This window comes from Micrasema longulum, unplaced genomic scaffold (genome assembly GCF_059751315.1).
Source record: "Micrasema longulum isolate JH-2025_06_02 unplaced genomic scaffold, ASM5975131v1 h1tg001848l, whole genome shotgun sequence".
Lineage (NCBI taxonomy): Eukaryota > Metazoa > Arthropoda > Insecta > Trichoptera > Brachycentridae > Micrasema > Micrasema longulum.
This window is the reverse complement of record NW_028279022.1, coordinates 27,410-53,169: the sequence shown is the minus strand read 5'-3', so window position 1 is coordinate 53,169 and position 25,760 is coordinate 27,410. Positions and strand designations below refer to the sequence as shown.

General features: G+C 33.8%; 1 protein-coding gene across 1 annotated transcript; it reads right to left on the bottom strand.

Annotated features, from left to right (window-relative positions):
* Positions 1-731: 731 nt before the first annotated feature.
* Positions 732-25,575, bottom strand: LOC148273745 (putative ATP-dependent RNA helicase kurz). Its single transcript, XM_088238269.1, has 17 exons — positions 25,380-25,575; positions 23,804-23,986; positions 23,494-23,698; positions 22,056-22,544; positions 19,212-19,427; positions 16,613-16,854; positions 15,432-15,578; positions 14,516-14,972; positions 13,675-13,891; positions 11,713-11,941; positions 10,318-10,467; positions 9,300-9,440; positions 8,333-8,426; positions 5,573-5,815; positions 3,977-4,201; positions 2,569-2,913; positions 732-922 (listed from the first exon to the last, which is right to left on the bottom strand). The coding sequence occupies exons 1-17, from the start codon at positions 25,452-25,454 to the stop codon at positions 840-842; spliced, it is 3,741 nt and encodes a 1,246-aa protein (XP_088094395.1). The 5' UTR covers positions 25,455-25,575; the 3' UTR covers positions 732-839.
* Between the last annotated feature and the right edge of the window lie 185 nt (positions 25,576-25,760).

Below are 25,760 nucleotides of genomic sequence, written 5' to 3'. Positions count from 1 at the left end.
AAATATGTTATTCCAAAATATGACAGCATTTTATAATTTGGTTACTTTCCCCAAGATAAACACATGTTCTTAGGAAATGTACAAATGTATGTATTTTTGCAGCATATGACTTTTTGTACAGACAGCAGTAAGATGTATCTTATTGAAAGTATAAGTCAAAATTATTATATTGTATATTTAGTATTTTTTATTAATATTGCCATATTTGTAAATATCTAAGCTGTTATATGAATACTTTGTAGTGTTGGGTCGCCATTTTGTGGAGTTTGTATAATAGATATTGTAAATATTTAGATAGTTATTAAATCTTTTATAATATATTTCGTTGAAAAGACGCTTGTTATTTGAATGTAAATTTAAAATTAAATTTGTTTATACCTTACAAATTGTTTTTATTCTTAAATGTGTAATATTATTTCACTATTTGTGTTGTAATCAATGAATTTATGTTTCATTTTGAGTAAGATCGCAAAATTGATTTTTTTATCAAGCTTAGAGGTATTCTGTGCAATATGTAATTGGTCCTTATAGCAGGTTTATAGTGCAAAAAACCAAACAAAATTTAGATACATAATAATTATTGTTTTACTAAAACTAAATACTGCTTATTAGAATAATCTAAAAATTTCATAACTGATCAATTGATCGGTTCCAACCAGTCATAAAAAATACACCATTTTTTCAAACAATTACAATATTATTTCTAAGTATAAATAATTAAATCCAGGATCTCTCACTCACAGAGGCCAATTTAATTATAAGACCAATGTAAATATGTCATTGTTAACTTAAAGATAATCTTTATAATATGAATATGTACAAAAATACACTGTCAATGACTAATTGTCTAGTGGGGGCCAAAATATGGATATTTCATCATGGGCAGACTCTGGGAGCCACGATTTATAGGCGTCTAATAGATCTGTAAACAAAAACAGGTATATATTACACTGTAGCAGAATTCCTTTACAAAAAAATATATTTAAAAGTGAATGAATTTGACAATATTTGAAACAAAATTAGTTTCAAAGTTTATGACAAAATTGTGAGGTATTTCATGTAACAATAAGGAAGTTCATTGTTTTTTATTATTTTTTATTTGTTGAGACTATTAAACTAAGTGTTTTTTAAAATTTGATATATATATTATGCATACATAATATCTGTGCCTCAAAGGCAGACGGATGCAAATACAAACATCAAATGTTCAACAATAGCCGCAAGAATCTACTTTCTCTAAGTGATTACTAATAATTCAGAACATTAATTTGTATTTTCAGTATCTTACATACATTGGTTCTTTCATTATACGACTTATATTTTTTTTAAATCAAAAGACATAATAATAAACTGGATACGAAAAACGAAATGTCATTTCATCAAATTTTGGATTTGCATCCGTCTGCCTCTGAGGTACAGATATTATTAGCGCTATGATTTTTTAAAGTTTCGTATTTCTGAAATAACTCCGCGTGTGACATCAGAGGTTCTCTTCCGCTTATTCTTGATCAGATCTGCCCATTGGTCCATTGATGGCAATCAAACCGGAAATCTTCCACAACTCTCTTATCATTGGTTGATTCATATGAACCAGTGGCGTCGTTTAAAGTATTTAGTTTTTTTAAAAACATTTTTTATTCTTTTTTTTTTACATTATCAAGAAATTTTGCTACAATTTAATCCGCTAATTTTTACCACACACAAGAAAACATTTTTTGTATCCAATTTCCCTGTACATAAAGGTATAAGGCAACCTAGATGTATTTAATTTGAGTAAAACAATTCAAGTCAAATGACATACCCCAAAGGGAAAATAAATATCGGTGAAAATTCCAATGACTTGTATAAAAAATTAATTTATGGGTATTAAAACCTTGATAATGCAAAATAACTAAAGCAGATATTTTGGTATTATCTAAATAGATTATGTTCTGTCAAGTTAAATGTCACTACACCGTGGGGCTCACCCGGAAACCAATTCCCATTGTCGCTTGATCTACTATATAGATAGTCCATAGGGTCTTAAGGACAGTGCCGAAGGTGAATCATACATTTCCTGTTTGTAAAACAATAAAATATCAAAACATCCAAAACACTGATTACCTAGCACGGATGTTAAATTGCTGAGTCAGCAAAATACAATATGAACTCAATTCGGCACTCGGAAGAAGATAGAAAAATAAAGACAGTTACTATAAATTCCGTCATTTCCAACTGGAATAGAGGCTTCCTGCATTCTACAAGCAAAATCTTACAATACTATGTTTTAAGGCAAATCCAGCATATAAAACATTGTGGCTACAATGTTGGCATAATCAAAAATGTTTATTTAATAATATCTTGATCTATTGATTGATTTGGTGTTTATTTTGTAGAACTCCATATTTAAACTTATAATATTAGAAATCAAACACTGATTTGAGTCTACTGAACACTTTATTTTAGTAGACTCAATCAGTGTTTGATTATTATATATTATAAGTTTTTATATCTTGATCTCTCGAAACAAAGATCTAGTGACTTTTATTCTGTGACCGCTACAAAGAATGTTATGTAAAACTGACTTACAGATAGGGTTTTTCTTCCACTCTTCAATCAGCATCTTCTTGCTATGGATCTGGCTGGCGACCAGACTCCTGTACAGAGCCTCGGTCCTCGGCTGCAGTTTGGCCCAGCTCTTCACCATGGTGAGGGGAGGAGAGATCAGGCTCCTGGTGTACTTCTTGAGCTTGCGGACGACGAGCCCGTCCAGTAGGAATACGGCGAACCATCGGTGGATGTCAGGCATGTTGGGGAAGTCAACTTCCACTGTGGGGATTTGCCAACCGCTGCGGCCGAAGGTGGCGTTTACATGGCAGAGGAGTTTGTCCCTCTGTGAGTCGTATCTCGGAGGCGGGTCTAAGAGTGGCTCACCTGTTTAAGTAAAATAAAGGATAGGAAAGAGGTACTTCTTTTAAACACACTGCATTGTGCCAATACTGCGCAATGCAGTTTTGGATATATGGGTATATTTGTATGAAAACATCATCATAACTTAACTAATGTTGGTAAAAATACTCAGATGATGATTTGAGTCGTAATTAATCAGATATATTATAAATAAACTAATTTCACACTATAGTTTTTGGTGACATACTGTAGCTTAACAAAGGTGTATTTATAATTATCATGTACATTACAGCACACCTGCCATTTACAGTGTACATATAATGAGATGTTTTTGACAACTAAACCAATACGATACATAGTTGAAAAAGAAGACTATAAAACTGGTAATCCTAGCATGGAAAAGATCCACCTCTCTTGGTAGGCTGATCGACAGACCAATCACCCTCTCTACAGGCATCATTGACTGTGTTAGAATTGCTGATTTTTTTATTGAATTATACAAGTTGTATATCGCCAGTTGACAGATAAAACTCATTAAGTACAGATTTATGGTAAAATGACTTTATATCACTAAGTTATGTATTTTTCAACAATCTCTTGTGAAACTCTAGTGAGTGAAATTACATAATCATAAACAGCTGTTTTGGATCGGATAATAGATTTAGTGATTTTTTCATGCAATAGATTATCGAAAAATATAGAATTTGGTGGCATGAAGTCACTCCATCATAAATCTGTATTTAATGAGTTTTACCTGTCAACCAACGATATATTATCGAGGGCAATCCATCACCGGGTATGTAACATCACCGCCTAGTGATCCAGATATGCCATTCGGCGGTAAATGCAAAATTCAAACATTGTTAATGAAAACAAAAAAAGTTTTTGTTATTGTTATACATTCTATACTAATGTATAGAACTACATAATATTTCAAACACAACATCTTAGAACAGCCTGAGCCATGTCAGATGGAGACAATTCAACGAGAGATTCCCTGGTAAATTGGAAGATATTGCTTAATGCAATATGGGCAAGTCTGCCAATGTATAATACAATGTACACATATGTAAATAAATCCACGAACCTAGATTACATAGCTTGGGCACGTAAACGGGCAGCCACTCGGGTTCTATGGCGGTGATTCCTCGCATGATCATCTTAGCGCTCTCCCCTTCCCCGGCTTCATACAGTTCCTGGTACACCACCCACTCCGGAGCCTCCTTGCGCAGAACGGATCCCGAGTGCATGAACACGGGTTCCTCCATATCCATACAGTGGTACGCGTATTTCATTTTCAGTTTATCTTCATCTGGAAATACGAGGCATTCAATATTCAGAGGTTTTTTTTGAGAACTCTGCCATTTTAGAGAATATCTATTTTTATCAACAGTATTTTGAGTTTGTCCAAATTTTTGTCGACAAGGACTGGATTCAACTCCCTGGGGAGATGTTTATATTAACATATTACAACAGAGATGAGGACCATTAGAGAATTTATTGATGATAAATCCACCTGGTTCATAAAGAAGTATGGAAATTGAAAAAATAAGATTTTCAGGCGTTGCCTAGTATGTAGGTAAATTAATTCAATTAGATGAATCTCACCCGCATAAATAAAGGTTTCAGCGCTTTAAATTCACAAACATTAACAGATGAAAGAATTGAAGGAATATAGATATTCAAATATGGGCAGAATGGTGAATGTTACACAGTGTGTAAAGTGTCCACTTAAACCAGCCATTGACAGGTCATTAGCCCTGTAGATACCTAGACTTCTATATTACCTTCTCTTAAATTTTCTTCATCTCTGTTGTAATATGTTAATCTATTTTTATGTTGGTCATGTTCGACAGCGTCAGCACAGACTGTTTTACCTACCGGCTTTCAGAACCAACCTGCCTCAGTCAGGCAGCTGAACATTATTACTTTGGAGATTGACATCTTTCACATCAGTGAAACTATGTTTAAAAGGCAAATGCTTTTGCTATTGGAGAGTATTATACCTTGTCGGCCTTGTGGTGTAATGGTCAGCGCATTTACCTACCAAGCAAAAGGAAATATTTATTTCAAAGGGTTGTCTTCACAACAGAATATTTCATAGTCCCTGGACTGGTACCTGAAGCGTAAGACTGATCATCTTACCTTTATGTAACAAAAATGATCAAGATACACTGCGATTGGCGTACCAATGCAGTGCCCAATGCACCATTAGGTGCAGTAAGGGAATGATGATATCTTAATAATGGCGAACCATTGCTCGAGGGTTCCTGGTTTGATATAGTGTCTCAATATAACGCCTAAAATATTTTGTTCTTTGTGATGTTGTGTTGGTAAAATAAATCAATTTGAATATTTTAATTGGAAGGTAAGGCTATCAGTGCTACGCTTCAAGTGCCAGTCCAGAAACAATGTAATATTGTGGTGTTAGATCACCTTTAGAACAAACATTCCATGTCCAACCTGCCAAGAATCATACCCAGTAACCCGAGCACGGTAGGCGAACAAGCCAACCACTACACTGCGGGGTGGACTTCAGGATTTTACATAAGTACTCGGCATCGAGTGAAAAACACTCATCCAGAGTTCTGATTCACACACAAAACTGTATTCTTATCTGCCCGGACACGGAATGACAAAACGGCTTTCGACGGCTAATTGAATTTATCAAGTTTAGACTAACTTTTCTTTACATCCGCGAGCTGCACCTTCCTGGCTACGCAGTCTCCCAGGCCGGCCAGCAGGAGCTGGCGCAGGGGCCGCGCCAGGGGGCCCGGGGGCGCCGAGGGCGCAGGAGGCGTGCTCCCCCTCCCCCCGCCGCCCGCCAGCTGCGCGCGCAGCAGCCGCACCTCCCGCAGGGCTCGCTGCCGCACTCCCTGCACGGCACACCACGCATCCATGTCCTGCCCAGACATGGCCGCAAATTCTAACAATATTTACAAAAGTATCAATAAGCCCATGTGCAGTAGCCTTCATAATTCGGACTCGCAGTCAATCGATCAACAGAATATGCAAGACTTACCATGTTTGAATAATAACACTCGTTAAAATAGAAATATTGATGGAACTATTTAAGAGTTTCTCACAAATTCGTTGATTTTTGCTTCTGCAAGCATGTTCACTAGTATTTTATTTTTATTTTATTTTATTTTATTTATTTCGAATACAAACAGATGTACAGGTTAAATGAATATTAAAAAAAATATATATATAAAATGTAAACATAGTAGGGCCTGCCATCCAATTATATGTATTCACTAAATAATACTGTAATAAAGCGACGACGGCTTGAAGTTTAAACTATATAAATAATAAATATACTATATATTAAAATAAGATAAATATGGACAAAACAAGGAGATAGTGGAAAGGAAAAGAAGGAAATTGATAAGGAGTGGTAAAGGATGATTGAAGGAAAGTGAGAGTGGAAAATTGCATTTGATTTATTGATTAAACAAATTATGAATGAAGAGCATGAATCAAGCCTATTAATTCTCTTCTGTACATATTGTATGGAGTGTTAAATATATCAAGACTATTAAATATATCAAGACTGCCATGAGGTGGATAGTATACAAATAAACGATTTATAAATAACTATGAAAATGTATATTTTGGACAAAAAGAATAAACAATATTATATATAAAAAAATGTAGAATGCCTTGTCCATATTGTCTACTATTTAAATTATTATTATTGTGGATGACTTATATAGCGCCATTTTCATAATAAAGGGTGCTCAATCTCAAGGGCACTTTACAAAGTGATTGTATAAAGAAATAAATTTAACTTTAACTTTTTTAATTTGTGATTTAAGAAAAACAATTTACTTTGTTATCACATGCTACGGATTTATTCAAATAATTTATGGAACAAGTGTGTTTTATGATTTTTCCGAAACATCACTTCACTCTCACAGTTTCACACTTTTCTAAATAAACTTATCTAAATAAACCTGCAACATAAGTCAGGTTTCACAAGTCACTTTTTGATTTTATTAAACTCATTTATTTAGGTATTACATATTTTATTTTTACGAAATACTCCCATATAATATATTGTGATACAATGGTTTTAATTAAAAGTCGATAAAATAACATCACGTACCACTTGTCACAAGGGCTGTAAGAACAGTTTTTATCAGGCGTTTTTTAAGTACATATATGTTTTTTCTGAAACTTCACTCTCATAGTGTCGCACCTCTGCTGGGAGAGCATTCCATGGTGTAGGGCCTGTGACCGCAAATACCCGTTTGCCGAAATTTAGTGGGCTGTTTGCGTAGAGGTACAATAACTTTTTCTCTCGACATAATGACATCCCGCAGGAACAACAAGCTTTTTCTTTCTCCTGGCTGTATGTCCCATTTACTTGAGGTCAGCCGTCCTCAGTCTACACGTCAGACTAGGAAATTTGTTGTTTGGTTTCTGTTTTACGACCGGTTGCCACCTGACGCCGAGACAATAACCCATCTTGCTAACTGGAGCTTAGGATGCCATCGTTGACTAGTGTTCCTCCGCTGCCATCTGCAACACAACGTCCTGCCCGACGTCACTGTCTCCCAACAGCTTCTATCCGAAGTATATGCACTTCATCACGGCCGTTGAGGTCTTCACCCGTAGCCCCGGGCAAGGGATCGCATTATACCCCGCAATTCAAACTTTGCCACATAAACACTCCAGTCTACTGAAGTGAAAGGTGCCCACCCCCGCGACGTGGGCGCGCTGAATGAGAATTACTCCAGTGAGAACTGAGAAGGAGACTCAGTTCTCCAGGAGCCAGGTTAGTGGTCTCGTTTAGGTACGAACAAACCATCATCCGAGACCAAGGGACAACAAGTGAATGCACAAACAAAATGGTATATTTTGTGGTTCTCTAGAACAGAGCCACATTTACCATTTCAAATAGAATGATTGATTATCTAACTCTAGCATAAAGTGATTTGGATTATTTTTTTGTTTGAATGGTAATCATCCGATTAAGCTGGATGCTTTTGCCAGTTTCAGGTTAAGTGTTTATGTACATAGGTATCATATGAACAATTTATCACGATTACAAAATATCTATCATTATTACAAACAATAAATTAATAGCGATTCTATTTAATCCAATAAAAATGTCAATCACAAAAATAACATAATGTGATAAAAATGGGACTCACAGTTTTCTTTGCACTGTCATTGATGGTGATAAATCCAATGATGGACAAAAAAAATTTTTAAATCTGTAAATCAATATTTTGCTCTCTGGATTTTCATCCTGTACGTAAGCTGGGTGTACTTTTTTACTACAGTAAGTCGTTCAAATGAAAATGTGACAGAATAAATAAACAGTGAACAATTGTTTGTACCTCAGCATGTTTTTACCCATCTGGATAATAAAGGCCTCTAACTGTGTTCAAATTTGATTGACATATTTTATGATGATTATAATAGGGAATTTTACCTGCAGCACCGACTATGCTTAGTAAAGCTCCCGGATCTCCAAGTAACAACTCCTCACCAACAGCGGTCCACTTTTTCTTCTTCCCAGTTAAAACCTATGAAAACACTCACTATTACATATTATATTGAAATGTAAAAAAAAAGACTAATCATAAGTTGGGTATTTAGCCATTAAGAATAGGCACTTAGGCTAGCGAGCACGTGTGAGTTAGGTATTTTATATGATTCACAAAAACCTCTTTATTTGTAGGTTGATGTAGCAATAATACCTAAGGCGACGCGACATCTGTTCAGCTCCAATGTTTATCTCAGAATATTTTTTTAATGACTAGTTTGCATTTGACAGAAAATATTTTTTTTCATTCAGTTCACTCCATACACATTTATATGAAAATCGCACACGGCAAGAGCAATTAAATTAAAGAATATTTAAGTTAAAGACAGAACAAATACACATTTCTTTTTACTGGCTTTATAGTGTTCTTCATATTATTGAGCTTTGTACTAAGGAATTTTTTTAAAGTAAATATGCTAGTATATTCGAAATTATATAACTCCAAATTACTAAATAATTAAAATAGTGTAAGTTATTCTCCAAGCACAAGAGCTAGTCTCTATTTTGGAAAGTAACAACTTTAACATAAAAAAATATATAAAAAAGGAGATTGTATAGTAAAAAAAAATATGTATCAATTATGTAATTATATTAATCAATATTTTTTTTTTTAAAAAGACTATTAATTTTAATTTTGTCTACAGCCAAGGTATTTTTTTAGCGTTTTCACATATATTAATAGCATTTTCACACACATATTAGGTATAATGTTATCTGTGTTCACGTATCACTTTGCTTCTTTTTTTTTAGCGCACATATTTTAAAAATATTTTCATAATTAACTGTATGCCTCGTTTGCCTATTTCGCGCCCTTAATTTAAATAACGTGTTTTTATCTCATCAGCAGACTCACCTCTTGTACACTCAGGGCAGCGACAATACAGATAGTGTATTCAAACAGATTATGCTGATGGCTCAGGGCTAAAATCTTCCCGTAGCGCGGCAGCACTGGATAGGCAGCGATAGCCTTTCCCAGCGGTGTTACTTTTAAAATCTATAAAAAAAATATTATAAAACTAAAAACTATTTTAAAACATAATATATTACTCGTATATATTGTTGAAATAACCAGTAAGTCAGACCAAAAGTTTTTTTCGGGAATGCAATGAGACAAATGGAGAAAAACATTATTTTTGTGTCTTTCTTGTAAAACCAACATTAAAAAAATTAAATCTTTACAAAACTCAGCTGTTAAATTAATTAACAGCTAGAATTGATAAGGAAGAGGTACCCGAACTTTTTACAAAGCAAGGGTGCGTGTTCGTAAATGCTATTCTATGGCTCAAATTTGTAACTAGATATTGATTTGATAGTAACTACCAGAAAAGGTATATACATACACATAATACAAGGCTAGCACAACGTGAAGGCTTGTCAGTACCGAGGTTTGTAAATAAGTATGGCCAAAGAACACTTCATTATACAATTACTAAAATTTTCAATAAGATTTCTAAGCAGATATTAAAAGAAAATATTGACAAAACTTTAAAGAAAACAATAATTGAATGGCTAATATTATGTAACAAGGCTTTATATAGATTTATATTTTATGTTAACAGTCATCTATTTAAATTTTTGTAAAAAATACGTATGCTTTTAGTTCTTAATAATGTTTATATTACTTTTTAAATTTATATAATTTCTCTAACGTTTTTCTTTGTAAAGGAAAAATAAGAAACCTGCTGACAAGCCAATTTCGCGGTTTGGGTTTCATTATTTTTCCTTTTATATTTTCTGTTCATGTTTACCCTCTTAAATAAAAATGAATACAAAAAAAATTATAGTTTGAGAGTCCGTGCAATCAATTTATGTATATTTAAATATATATTTATAGATCTTGTATTGAGTAATATCAATAATGCATAACTTACGTCTTCGTTAGATGTTCCATTACTTAATTTTCGGTTATGTTTAGGTGTTATGATTTTTGTTCTTTCCAATGCTCCTAATATTTCTAGCCTCATCTCTGCTGTTTTCAGCTGCAAAATCTCTGGAGCAGTGGGGAACGGGAAATTCACAACCTGAAAATAAATACGCTTTGTTAGAAATGTGAAATGGCTTAAAAAAAATAAAACAGCGAGAGAATAAACATCTAAATGGCTTAAAATAAAACAGCGAGACTAAACTTCTAAATGGTATACGGTACGGTATTCTCTACAGGTACGGAGGATACGGTCCTGACGAAATCGTACTCAATGGGGGTCACCCATATGTGAACAAAAAAATTTTGACAGTGAAAATGCACTTTATTTACTATCTCAAAGACATTGAATGTGGAAAGAAAGGGCATTTTAAGTTCGTTTACGGTCAATTGTTTTTGAGCGGGAACTGATTTCAAGCCCATTTCTAGGCAAATGCTAGTATTATTATTGCAATTTATTTCTTTTAAATCTTCCTTGGACATTGACTCATCGTGGGCTTTAAATAGGCAATAATTGGGCCTTTGTTTTGTACTACTAATATCTTTAATATTATTTTCCAGATTTATGTATTTTCCCAAATTTTTTTAAATACATTTTTCCAGTCGAAGAAGATTTAGATTATCTTTGCTGGCTTTCATTCCAAGAGAATTTTCTTCTTCTGTGTAAATTAATGTCCTTGTTGTTTTTTTTTCCTTAAATAAGGGAGTTTTATTGAAGATTTAAAAAAATCGTACAACAACAAATTTGGGAGGGGGTAATGAACGTAGATTATCTGAACTATATTAAGTTCTAATTTTCCACTTTACATCCTTGAAAAATTCCAATGCTTATTACTTATAAGATATTAGATAGTTTTTAAAATGTAATTTAAAGGAATAACCCGCGAGGCCTCAAGTCTATGAAATGTTAGTAAATATTGTATATAACCAACTTTTCTATTTCTAGCCGTCTCTTCGTCAGGACACTAATTACACTAATATCCCACTATATATCTTCACCATAGTAATAGTTGCACAAAAATACAAAACCAACATGCTGATAGGACACAAGCTTTCAGTAGCTAACACTAACATGCACTAATTATATATTTATAAAAAATGTTTCTCCATCAATCTCATTGGAGAAATAGTTTAAAAAGAGTGAGGAGAGGAAGGAAGGAACGTGAACTTACTAGGTATGGGGTGACTATTACAATATAAAATTTTACGCAGGACTTTGGTTGAAGGTTTGATTTGATTATTGATTAAAGGGATATTACTTTTCAAAGACTTTCTAATTTGAAATATTTCCATATTATTTATTAACATTGAATAAAATGCTTGACCACAAAAGTATTAACAATACCTTGTCTATCCCCATGCACTTCATCTGCAGCAGGAGGTCGTCCACCGGGCGGGCCCTGATTTCCGGGTCGCGGTCAGGCGGCATGTCGTGCTGGAGCACGGCGCTGGAGTACAGGCGGTAGCAGTGCCCGGCGCCCACGCGCCCCGCACGCCCCGCTCGCTGCCGCGCCGCCGCGTGCGACGCCCACACCACGCGCATCGCACTCGCGCCCGTCATCTTATCGTAAACCCTGGAGTATAGGCATTTGGAAAAATTTGGTACAAATTCCTATTTTTTTTTCCAGAGTTCAAAACACAATTACCATTTATATATGTGTATCTGTGCCTTGGATCTAAAAAGGCCAATGTCAGATTTTTTTTCTTGCCAACATTTTGTAGAGCATATTTGCAGTAATGTTTTTTTTAATTAATATTTCCAAGACTAAATGTATGGTTATTCGGAAAAAAACACAAACTTTCCCAATGACTTTAAAACTTGGAGCGCAGTTAATTGAGCAAGTTCATCAATATAAATATTTAGGATGCTGGCTGAATGATAAATGGGATCACTCGCAAGAGATCAAAGTCAGAATAGAGGTGGCGCGAGACTGCTTTTTCAGGATGCGTGACCTTCTTTGCAGTAGAGACTTTAATTTAGACCTCCGAATGCGCATTACTCGATGTTACGTCTTCTCAGTACTTTTTTACGGCGTCGAAACGTGGACACTCACCCAAAACACTTCAAAAAAGATCAAAGCCTTTGAAATGCGGTGCTACAGGAGGATATTAAAAATCTCCTGGGTGGATAGAGTCCGAAACGATGATGTTCTTCGACGGATGGAAAACGATAAAGAGGTACTGAAGACCATAAAGAAAAGAAAACTTGAGAACTTTGGGCATGTGATGAGAGGCGAAAAATATAAAATTTTACAAGTCATTCTACAGGGAAGGATTGAAGGAAGACGCAGTGCAGGTAGAAGGCGCATCTCTTGGCTTAAGAACTTGCACGACTGGTTCCATTGCAGCACTCAGTCCTTGTTCAGAGCAGCTGCCAATAAAGTAAGAATCGCAATGATGATTTCCAACCTCCATCGGGGAGAGGAACCATAAGAAGAAGAAGAAGAAGAATATTTGTTTAAAAAATGTCAACGTAATGTGTAACGTCACAAAATTGCTGAAAAATTACTCTTGTAATATTTTGGCCCTTTTACATCTAACGCACAGATATCTGTAGATCTATAGTAAGGTATACAAATTTAAAAACTTAAAATTAGAGAACACTAAATAAACTCAAATTTACAAAATCCATACTAACATTATAAATGTGTGAATGTGTGTTTGTCAAAAAACATGTTGATGTTTTTTTCGTGTCGCAACGGAGTGACCGATCGACGTGATTTTTGCATAGGGATAGCCGGAGAACTGACAAGTGTCACATCCTAATTTTTATTCCAAAAGAACATCTCACTCTCTCCGGAATTTTTTTTACTAACAGATAGTCGGATTTTTTGTATAGAAATAGTGGGAGGACCGGCAATCGATGCAGGCTACTTTTTTATTTCATTCCAATGGGAAAATTTTAGCTGTTAACGGCAAATATAATTTCTCCCTAATACCAGGTGAGTGAAGCCGCAGGTAGAAGCTATAGTTTTTTTATAAAGCATGTGTGTTAGAAAATAAGTAACTTTATCTATACGACTAGGAAAAATTTTCACTTTCGGCAAAACGCTAATTTCCTCAGGAATTACTTCAATGTAGTTACGGCTTTTCTTCATATTACGGCATTCTAAATATTATTTTTTTAATTTAAATTATTTATTGACAATTCTTGATGGAATTCCATTGTAATGAAGTAATACTTATGTTTACATATAAGATACTAATTAAAAATACTATAATACAAGTATTTTCAATTAGTAACTTATATGTAAATATAAGTTATTACATAATTATTTTTTTGGTTTAAATAAAAATATTTACCGACCTGATTTTCTGCTTCCCGGAGTCCACCACGTATTTGATGTCAGGGATGGTCAGGGAGGTCTCTGCCACGTTGGTGCTGACCACACACAGGCGGCAACCGTCCGGAGGGGGCTGGAACACCCGAGCCTGCTCTGCCGGGGGCAGCATGGAGTACAGGGGGAGGACCCACATGGGGCTGGATGAGGACGAAGCTCCGGCCAAGGCTAATGCATCCCACTCTGGAAAAAAATAACTTGGCCTTCATTTTTCAACTCTCCAAAGTTCTTTTTTTAGTAGATGGGAGGCTTAAGGCTGAAGGCACAAACTAGCAGGCCGCCGACACTAGGTATTTTACACAGTCCCATATCCCATCTTAAATAATTTTAAGTTTTACAATTCGAACCGTAGCATTTATTTCTCATGGGATTTAAAATATATCAATTTGAGATTCTAATCATTGTATACCTTAAATATTTACAGTACAAGTTCAATTATCAGTAATATTTCTTCTATTGGAATAATGGTTATTAATTCATCTAATATCTGATCCTCAATTTACACTCTCAAATGTGGTTTTTCTGCTCCATGAAAAATGCACAGCCTCAAAACAGAGCCTCGAGAAACTTTCCTAGTACGTAGGTAGAAAAATTCAGTCGGATGAATTTCACCAGCATCAATAAAGGTTTTAGCTCTTTAACTTCACAAAAATCAACAGTTAAAAGAAGCGCATAAATGTGAATGTTTTAACATAGACAGCATAACGAATGGTACACGGAATGTAAAGTAGCCACTTCTTTATCTTGGTCTTTTTCTATGTGAATTGGCCCAACAATATTTATTATTACTAAAATTATCTTCATTACCATTTTCATCTTCACTGTTCTCCATAATGTCCTCTTCTTCAGCCTGATCCAAAAGATCATCTCGAACTTCTTCATCCTGCACTTCGAAGTCATCCAGATCAATCTTGGGCAACACCAATGCTTCTGACTTCTTTTTATCTCGAGCCAATTTCTTGGCCCTTTTGAGAGCCTGTCTCATTTCCTCTTCATCATCTTCAGAATCTTCATCTGATAGCATTTTATCCTTAATCTCAGAATTGAAGGTTGTCGCTTCTTCATTATTGTCTGTTATGTCTATAATGGGCGAGTTTTTATCAACTGTTTTAGAAGTTCGCTCACTTTCTTTTGTTTTTGTTTTTCTTTTACTTTTTGGTTTAGACTTTTCTGGATCGTCTTCTGTATTTTTCGATGAGTCCAATTTTTTTTTGTATTTTTTTAATGCAAAAGCACTTCTCAATTTTTTTACTAAAGTATTCACCTAAAAACAGATAAGAATTTTATGACAATAATTTATTCGGCCTTAACATACATACATATAAAAAAAATATACAAGATGAAAATGTAAAATTTAAAGGAATACAACACATATTCTATCTACAATATACGGGCTCAAAATACAAGGTTCTACAAATTATAATAGAGGGAAAAGTTGAAGGAAAAAGATGCCTGCCTGCCTGCCATGCAGTTCGCACTGGTCTTTGGTCTTTGAGCCATTAATTTCGGTTAGAAAATTATTCAAAATAGAGGCTTAGCGGGTTATTCCTTTAAAAAAAAATTTTTTTGTAAAAGAGAATGTACAGAAAGAGAAGAATATAGACTAAGAGTAGACTAGACTATAAGTTGACTTGGTAATTAATTTTATTTTTTTAAAATATTATTTTATCAACGTATGAATTTTAAAATTCATTGTTAAAAGAAACTCATTTTTTTGCATTACCTCTTGCTGTCCGGTAACAAAAATTAAAATGCCTCCTTCTGGTAACTTGGTGTGAATCTTAATTGCTTTGGAAAATGCAGATTTTAAATAATCATCTTCAGTTTTCTTGTTAAAATGAATGGTTACTGGGTACTGCCTAGCTTCAATCTAAAAAATAAAATAAATAAACAATTTTGTAATTTGCAATCAAAATAAACCCACATTGAAACAAAATTTAATTTTTAACATAAATACTACAGAATAACCAATGAAAGACTGTTAAGACTGGCCCCCAATAAAAATGGAAATATTTACAAATGTTTGTCAATGTGGTCAACTTTTTATTATAGAAAATAAAAAACGAGTGATACTTTAATCCACAAATTTGAAGTATCCAGTGACCGGTTTCATCGCTTTCGCGACATCTTCGAGACTGGTATCTTTATTAAGAAATTCAATGTATTTATACAAAACAGAGATAAGGATAGAGAATTCAAAATTATATGAGAGTTAATTAAATTAAATTATTTTTGTCTTTTATTTTCTATAATAAATTACAATGAACTTCCATCGAGAATGTTCACTTACAAACTTAAATGTAGTTAACTTTTGTTGGGATGAGTTTCATGGAAGATTAACCCAATTTGATATGTTTTAGTTAATTACAGTTATTTAGAATTACGTAGGTCATGATTATTACATATAGCCGATGAAGATTACTCACATAAACATTACAATAGTAAGAATAATTTATAATTAAGAGCTTTAGAGATTAAATGGCTGTTGGTGTGAAAAAGAGAGTGACCTATCTTTGGTTCTTTGTTTTATAGAATTTTGGCAGCACCCTCTGTTTGCCGGTATTGCATTTCATGCGATGTTCAGGCACATGACTCTGCACTAGGCTGCATGTGCCGATGATCAGTTAAGATTTCTTGAATTTTCCATGCAAAAAATTCAATACAAAAAAGGCAACTAAATTTTTAGTATAAATATTGGAATTTTAAGATATACCAAACAAATACAAAATAACATTGGTAAACCCCTTACTTTTCCAATGATAACGGGGACCAAACCTTCTTTCAAAGAATCTGGCATCTCATTGAATATGTTCAACCACATATGAAACATGCCTTTTGGTAGATAGATAGCAAATTTGTCAGAGGCAGTTTGAAATCATCGAATACACAAAAATAAATTAATACCTTAATCACGGGAGGCGGGAATTTAAACAGGCGAGTATTCTCCGTAAAATCCTCAATCCTAAGAGTGGCTGACATGATAACCAGTCTCAGGGGGTCACCTCTCTTACAGCGTAGAGGCACGATGCGGGAGAGAAGGCCGATCAGAATATCTGTGAACACACTTCTCTCGTGGGCCTCGTCTATTATTATCACAGAATACTTTGATAGAATGAAGTCCGACTCAATTTCTTTCAATAATACACCTGTAAACAGAGAACGTCATTACGATAAAGAAATTTGTAACAATTTCAATGATCAATCAGTAATTATTTCGTAACACTTCTTGAGATAGTAAACAATGTAAATTTTTTGTTATTATTATAACTATGTATTATTATATGTTATGGACAGGCAGCCTTCGCTGGTGTGTCGCTTAATGTCTGCGTTCTTCTTCCTTTGTTGTCGTTTTGAGGCATTCTACTTGACATGATCAGATTAGTTTGCAGGAATGAGACAATTTGTTTATGTTTTTGTTTATTTATTTTATTTATTTCTTTAATTTTACAATTGTAGCCGACCCGTTACAGGGGGGGGTTGGCGGCTTTGTCTCCCTGGTTCCACTCAATCAGTCTATCCGGCGTAAACGGGAGGCCTGAGAGCCCGGCGCACCGAGAAAGCACTGACCGCTAAGTCAACCTCAGTAGCCCTGAAAAGGGCTTTCCAATGGGTCCTGTTGGTGCAAAGAGGCGAGCGCAGTCAGGGCAGTAAAGGTGGAAGCCAGCAGCGAAGCACGAAGTCTAGCGGGAAGCGGAGAGCGCGGAGGCGTAGAATGAAACACACGCATTAAGATAGTTTCGTGCGTAGTTAGTACCAACGTATGTAGTTGCAAACAACCCCGTACTTCTAGTGACTCGATTCTGTATTTTGAAGTTAAAAAGATTCAGGAGTTCACAACAATCGAGCTCCGAATTTAAAATAAAAAAAAGGTCATTTATTTTTCTACGATCTTCTAATAAAATTACATTTAAAGTGTTTTATAGCTCGGTTATCGTAGGGAATATTTCATTTAAAATTTACGAATCTCAAATACTTTCTTTGAATTCTCTCTATGTTCCTAATGTGAAATTTATACTGAGGAGACCACACAGTGGAATTATATTGTGTCTAAGGTTAAAAAGTTGAACCCCGTACAATGAGGAAGTTCAGTGTTTTTTTATTTATTTGTTAATAGACTATTAAACTAGGCTAAAAAAAATTTTTTTTAATTTTTATATATCGTATTATTAGCGCTTTGATTTTTCAAAGTTTTGTACTTCTGAAATAAGTTCGCATGTGACGTCAGAGGTTCTCTTCCGCTTATTCTCGATCAGTTCTGCCCATCGGTCCATTTTTGGTAACATTCAACTTTGCCGTACAATTAGATGCTCCAATTTTTACCGCGAACAAGAAAACATTTATTGTATTATTATATAAATAAAAGACGAGTGATACTTTAATCAACAAATTTGGAATATCCAGTGACCCGTTTCATCACTTTTGCGATATCTTCGAGACTGGTATCTTTATTAAGGAGTTTAATGTATTTATACAAAACAGAGGTAATGATAGAGAATTCATATTATATGAAAGTAAATTAAATAAAATTATTTTTATCTGAAGGATCATTATCAAAAATTTTTCGGGTTAACTAATGAGTTGATATAATGCTATTTTAATGAGTTTAAGTATTTTATTTTTAGTGTTGGGACACTAAGGATGGGTCCTTTGTGAGTATGATTTTTGTCAATTATGATTTGCTTATATGCAATTATGTAGTTATGATATGCATTCTCCATTACTTATACCCATTGTAATATATTTTTACTAATGACTTTTTACCCTTTGTTTTTCAGAAATCATAATTGACAAAAATCACACTCATAAAAGATGAGACACTAAAAATAAAATACTTAAACTCATTAAAATATCATTATATCAACTCATTAGTTAACCCGAATTTTTTTTGATAATGATCCTTAAGATAAAAATAACTTTATTAAATTTACTTTCATATAATTTTGAATTCTCTATCCTTACCTCTGTTTTGTATAAATACATTGAACTCCTTAATAAAGATACCAGTCTCGAAGATGTCGCGAAAGCGATAAAACCGGTTACTGGATATTCCAAATTTGTGGATTAAAGTATCACTCTTCTTTTATTTATATAATAAATTACAATGAACTTCCATCAAGAATTTTCACTTACAAACTTAAACATTTATTGTATCCTATATTCCGTAGGGCTGAAGTTCCTCATTGTAATTTGTACCCCAAACACTAAAAGTCGGAAAACATGGCTACCCTGGAAACGGGATATCTGTTGCCGGTTGCAATCATGATCTCCCATGGTTGCTACAACATAACAACGCATTAATTTATTGCTTATCGCAAATTGTAGTCACATAAATCTGTGACATTACAAAGCAGTTCATTTTCATTAAAACCGTATTTATTTTTATATTTTAAATTAATTTTTACATTTTATATCTATAATTTTCCATAGCACTGAACTTTCTTACTTCAGTGCTTCTCTGAAACAATTTGGACATGAAAAAATATTTTTTTAATAATTAACTCACCATCCGTCATAAATTTTATTTTTGTGTCCTCGGTAACGTTTCCCTCAAATCTCATGAGGTAGGATACCTCCCTGGATGAAAGCCCCATCTCAGTTGCTACCCTCTCCGCCATAGCCACGGCTGCTACTCGCCGGGGTTCTGTGACACCGATCATTTTACCTCGAGTGTATCCAGCTTCGTATAAGAATTGGGGAACCTGAGTGGTTTTGCCACTTCCTGTAAAAAAAACCAAACCATAAAGTCAAGTCCAGTATTTGAATAAGTCGGGAACAGAGTGCACGGAAACTTGTCGGCCTCGTGATTTAATGGTCAACGCATTTGCCTACCATGCAAGAGGTCTCGGGTTCGATTCCCGACATGGTTAATATGAAAAACTTATTTCTGTTTCAGTGCTGCAGAACAGCGTTTATTTGATATTTTTAAAATGCATATTAAAATTTTTTACCCACTAAGTCTAAAGACTTTTCAATGGGACACATTTTATATATTATACATATTTATTTATTACAGTTTAACAGACACTATTAAGTATTTAAAAGATATTTCTTCAGTTCTTTTTTATTCAATTGAAGATCTTTCATATTAATGATGGTTTGTGGGAGATCATTGAACAACCTTGGAATAACGCAATTTAATGTTCGTTCTCCGAAGTAATTTGTAATTCGGGGAACGGCCAGGGAACCCTTAGTTTTAAATCTAGTGTTGTGATTGTGGTAAACTCTTTTTTTTATAATCCGGATCTACAATCAATTTGTAGTCACAAAGTTGTTTTACCAGAAGGACATTACAAAATTTAAAATATACACCTTCGCCTATACGTTTTGTCTCATGGATTACGCTATTCGGTATTCAAAAGGGTGTTTTCACACTAGAATATCTCATAGCCCCTGGACTGGTAAATGAAGCGTAAGACTGATCATCTTACCTTAATGTAACAAAAATGACCAAGATATGCTACGATTGGTGTACATTGGCAGTACCCTATGCACCATTTGGTGCGGAAAGGGAATGATGATGATGATGAAATCAACTTCGGCAAATAAATATTTGTCCCAGGAGACAATGAAGTATGGAAAAACAAGGATGAAAATAGGCTAAAAATAATGTGAATGAGACGCTTTATATCACAGAAGAAGCCGCATCCTCGGGGGACCACTAGTCAAACCTGAGAATGTTAGAGAGCTTGCCCCTACCTGATAGCCTGATACCTCAAGGATCAGGGCTTAGAGGGGGAGATTCAGCAACATGAGAACACTTCTTAGCGTTTGCTCTTGTGAAGAGGAAACCACTTAAAACTCAGAAGAAGAAGCCGGATTGCCGACAGTCATCAACAGGCCTTCTGTTCCACATGAAAAGTGTTTGGCATTTTGTTTCCTGCTTTGGTTTATTTTACCAATGCCCTGAACTAACTTGACCATGTAGATCTACCTCTATAACTTAAGTAGAGATTTTTGACATGAAGTTCTGTAAATATTGACAGTTAAGTGTAGGTAAGCCGTACTTTATTGTTGAGTCGCCGCTCAAATTGATTAAATTAACGATCGAAATTCGATTGGATAAATCCCTTCACAACAATAAAGGTTTCAGCTCTTAAACTTTACTAAAATCACCAGCTGGAAGAATTAAAGAATTATAGATGTTCAAACATAGGCAAAATTGTGAATGTTACAGTGTGTAAAGTGGCCACTTAAACCAGCCAATGACAGGTCGTTAGCCCTGTAAATGCCTAGACTTCCAAATTTCTTTCTCTAAAATGTTCTCCATCCCTGTTGTAATTTGTTATTCTTAAAAGCAGAAAAAATCCATTTTGAGAAATATAATCCTTGTACCATAGAATTAAGAATAGTCCAGAAACTGCATACGCGCATCAAACAGAAAGCGCCTAAACTACTCTTAAAAGAGTAGTTTTACGTTTTGACCCATTAGTTTCTTTGTAGACGTCGCTCAGTACGCAACTCCCAATTTTAATTCAACTATGCCGTGTTGTGTCTTTTTAAAGTGTAGAAATACTGCTAGGATCTTAAAGAAACAGGATGCGATGTGTAATTAGCAAATTAATGTGTAAGTAGCAAATGCATTACTTAACAATAGAATTATTTTTCCATCCGTAAGATTGTCAAATAAAACAAGATGGACATTTCGTTAGTGTTGCCAGGGTAGTAAATTTTTTTACCCTACTTTGCTCATCTAAAGAGAGAACTAATGAAAATTGGACCTCGGATTAAACAACACCGTGGTGGACATTTGACCAACATTATCTTTAAAACGTCGAATATTATTTAACATGATATAAAAATATCCGTTTTATGTAAAATAAAATTTGTTTTATATTTTAAGTTCAAAGTTCATTAATTCAATTACTCTAATTAAATGACCCTTTACTTATCTACTATGTTGTGTCAATCAATGTTTCCGCTTGTACAATAAATTTTTAGAGAAATTAACAAATTACTTTTTTTTACCTTACATTTGTGATTTGATTATATTTTTTCTAATCTGGCAACATTACGCGGCGACTTCGCGAATACGCGCGGCGAAAGTGAGGGAATTTTTGGACACATTCCGATGTATTCGAATATGATTCTACGCTCTTTCTGGACTATTCTTAATTATATGCCTTGTACATACATAATAAGCGAGGTTAATAATAGATGCAACATTCATCTAAAAAATCATTTTTTTAAACGTGGGAACACTCGCCCTTCACTCAGTAGCCAGGGAAAGAACTAAATTAAGGGGACCCGTCACAATAGATCTTCACAGATCGCAGCGATGTCAGGAGCTTATATAGTACTGTCCCGCCTTTCTCAGAATAAGAATAAGTGAAAACTTTGTCACACAAACCTGTTTCTCCTGCGATAAGAACAAACGCGTTTTCGTTGATACATTCCACTACGGCTTGCTCTTCGGGTAAAATAGGCAGTTTAAGACGTGCTGCTTGTATTTTAGGATCGCGATCAACTGCCACAAACACAGTCTCCCTTTTCCCCAAAACAATCGACTTATTGTTAACCTCCACATTATCTACAGGCTCATTACTTTTCCTATCCAATCTCTTCTTTTTATTTTTCTTTGCTAATTTTTCTACGTTCCTTTTTAATTCTTCTTCATCCAAAATTTCAGTATGAGATTCATCATTTTGAGAATTTGCGGCATCAACAATATCATTATTCTCTTTAATATTATTTTGAACAATGGTCTTATTTTCTGTTAATTCTTCTTCTTCCGAATCAGACGATGATATTTCAAGATCGACAACACTGTAATCTTTCTTTTCTTTCTTCCTTTTTCCGCCAGCTTCTAAAGACAAAAGTTGCTTTCGTTTTCTTGATCCTTGAAAAGAAAAATAACACATTTTATTTTATATATTTTGTAAAGGCAACAGAATACAACACAACACATTTATCAAAATAACAGCTAGAGAGAATTATGCGTAGGTATAAAATGTCATATTAGTTGTATTCCAATTGTAGCCTAAATTTGTTACTAGGTATGTCAAAACAGGGTGTGTGTGTGTGTGTTAAAGAGAGAGAGAGAGAGAGAGAGGGTGGGTGGGAGCGTGTACATGTGTGTGCGAGTGAGAGTATTATAAAAAAATGTGAGGATAATTGCAGTTTAAATTTTTTTTTTTCAGAATATTATTTTTAAACGATGTTGCAGAGTCTATTAAGATGTCGATATTGAAAGTATCTTTATGATTGTACAAGGTCAGGGCACGATTAATTGGTGAATTTATATTGTATTTCGATATGTGAAAAAGTTTTGTGTGTCTAATCCGCCTAGGTGGGATCTAGTAATAGTTCTACATTATCTCTGGGTGGGATATTGAAATGAATCGAAGAGAGTGGGTCTGGGCAGTCAATTTGGTCATGAAGTATTTTATGCATAAATTAAAGGTTCGCATCATTTGTCATTTGTTTGAGGAAAAACAAAAACATGTTTTTTAATTTAAATTTTCTTTGATTTTCGTTTAAATAGGCAAGTACCTACTGCTAAAAAAATTATTCAAAACTATGGTTAAACATCAACGAAGTGTTATAATAACAAGCAGGTGAACTTAAATACAAAATATGTATTATCGAGATTTATAAACATTTTCATGACTGTTTCAGTTAATATGATTTTTTGGTTACATATGAAAGGTACAGGGAGAGAGGGAGGAAAGTCACTATTTGTAAAATGCATATGTATGTATATTAGAAAATTTGACATTTAAAAAATTAAATATAAATAATATACTAGTTTAAGGAGCTACTGCTTTAAAAAAATATAAATAACTTACCTGCTATTGATTTTATCTTCACGTTATCTTTAACATTTATTGATGGAGCTGTCAATTGAACATCATTGTAATTAAGATCTTCTACATTGGCTTGCCGTAAGTTTTTCTTAAGCCCCTTTGATTGTACAGCAGATATTGATGTCATTTGGTTCAATTCTTCTGCATTTATTTGAACTTTTGCCAACGCTTCCAATAAAGATGCTCTCTAATATATTTAAATAAAATTAGTACACATTACAGAACATTCATTTAAAAAAAAAACAAGTACCTAATCCTAATTCTTAAAAACGTTTGAAAATAGAATACGTACATTCTCCTTCTTTTGTTTTTTTTCAACAATTTTTTCCAGTTTCTTTCTCTGCTGTTTTGAAAGAATACGGACATTTTTTGAGGAATCTTCCTTCACTTTTGTGTGTCGTTTGGACGAAGGTAATACTATAGCATTACTGCCATCTTCAGCGCCATACTCTTTAGGTGCAAGATCAACACTTATCTAAAATTTAACATATAAATAATATACATCACACCGAGAAAATAAACAAATTACACTGGAAACTGTTCCTACACAGTTGAGCAAAAACTCTTCAATCATTTAAAAACATAATATTCAAAATAAGAACCAAAGAAATAAAATCCAAATGGGATAACTTAGGACTGATATCGCTGGGCGTCGAGATTGGATTGTATTTATTACCTAATTGGTGTGTTCGCCAACAACATTGGAAAAGTATCATACATTTAAAATTGCTTGCAAGAAATCTAAGCTTTGTGAAATCAGCAAGTACTTGCTCAGCACCACATTACAGTTTACAACTTATTTTGTAGTTTATGAATGACATCCTTGTTTCGGGGGTTTTCACAATGTTTTTTGGTTTGTCCGTTTTATGGTCAATGGATAGTAAATATTACGAGTGGGTGATGTCAGATCAGTTGAAAACTAACCCTTGAACTATAAACATGTCTACTAATAAGAGGAAGCGTCTCTCAATTCGTGCAAAAGTGGCAATTATTTGTGAAATAGAATGTGGCGTAAGAAAGGTTGAAGTGTGTAAAAAATATTCACCTTGTTCACATTGTGCAAAATTACAAATGTTTATTTATCTGCATTTGAAATTTAGAAAGTGGTATGTTTGTAAGTATTAAATTATCCGTATATTTATTTGCTTGCTAGGTAAAAATATGCAATGATGGTTTGATTTAAAAAAACTTTCTCTTGTATAACGAGTAATGCTTATATCGAGAAAATTCAGTCAGTCCCATTTTCTTCATAATAATCCAATTACGCATTGTTAAATCAATCTTACAACAAAAAAAAATAATTTTTGGACTGTTATTTTGAAACCGTGAAAAACAAGGTTCGGGCGTATTGTTTCTCTTTTGAAAATCATATATAAATGCACATAGGGCTTTTAAATTAATTTATTATAACAGAACTACAAAAACAATAGGTACAGAAATATAAATACAAGTACGAAAGAAAATAAAAAATACTTTAAAAAGGGTTAAAATTATTAATCAAATCTATTCTACCTATATTAAGCTATATGTATTATAATAATAGGTTTTTAAGAAGTATGGTGATAGCTCCAGATAAACTCCCCAAGAAACCCGAAAGAAAAAGTCGAGGGAAAAATGGGAATTTAAAAAATAATGAGTTTACAGGCTTCACAGAATTTACGCTTTTTTTAAGGTCTTCAGCAAATAATAAAACGTTTACATCTATAAACACTGTGATAATTTAATTAATTGATAAAAACAACGGAATCGGTCCTAAGTGAGAGCCCCGAGGAACAACACTGATTAAAACATTATCAAGATATTATTGATGTAGACATTCAATTAATAAACCAAGGCACAACAATTTGGTAAATGAAAGACGTAAATACCTTTTGTGTCTCTGAATCATCGATTTTCGTTTCAAAAGACTGTCTAGCTTTCCAGTTGTATCCTTTTTTCCCCATTTTTGCAGATTTTTAGTGATTACTTTTTTTGACATTTATTATAGGTTACTTCAGACATTCAAAATACATGCTGCCGCTTATAGCTCTGACACTGGCTGTCACATTTCTCATTTCAATTGTCGATTGTCAATTGTCAAATAATCACATTTTCTATGGAAAACGTGTCCAAAAGCGGGGGGGTTAATTACAACAAAAAATTTAATGTGTACAATTTATTTAATAAATGACTAAAACTTAATTGTTTGATCATAAGTTATCGAAAAAACTCAATTATAATAATAAGAATATGTTGTTTCAAATAAATTT

Coding starts and splice junctions, on each gene's coding strand:
- LOC148273745 (XM_088238269.1), bottom strand. CDS start 25,454: ATGGGGAAAAAAGGATACAACTGGAAAGCTAGACAGTCTTTTGAAACG. Junction 16,855..19,211: donor AATAAAATTTATGACGGATG/GTGAGTTAATTA, acceptor CTCTGTTTACAG/GTGTATTATTGAAAGAAATT. Junction 11,942..13,674: donor TCCGGGAAGCAGAAAATCAG/GTCGGTAAATAT, acceptor CCTATACTCCAG/GGTTTACGATAAGATGACGG.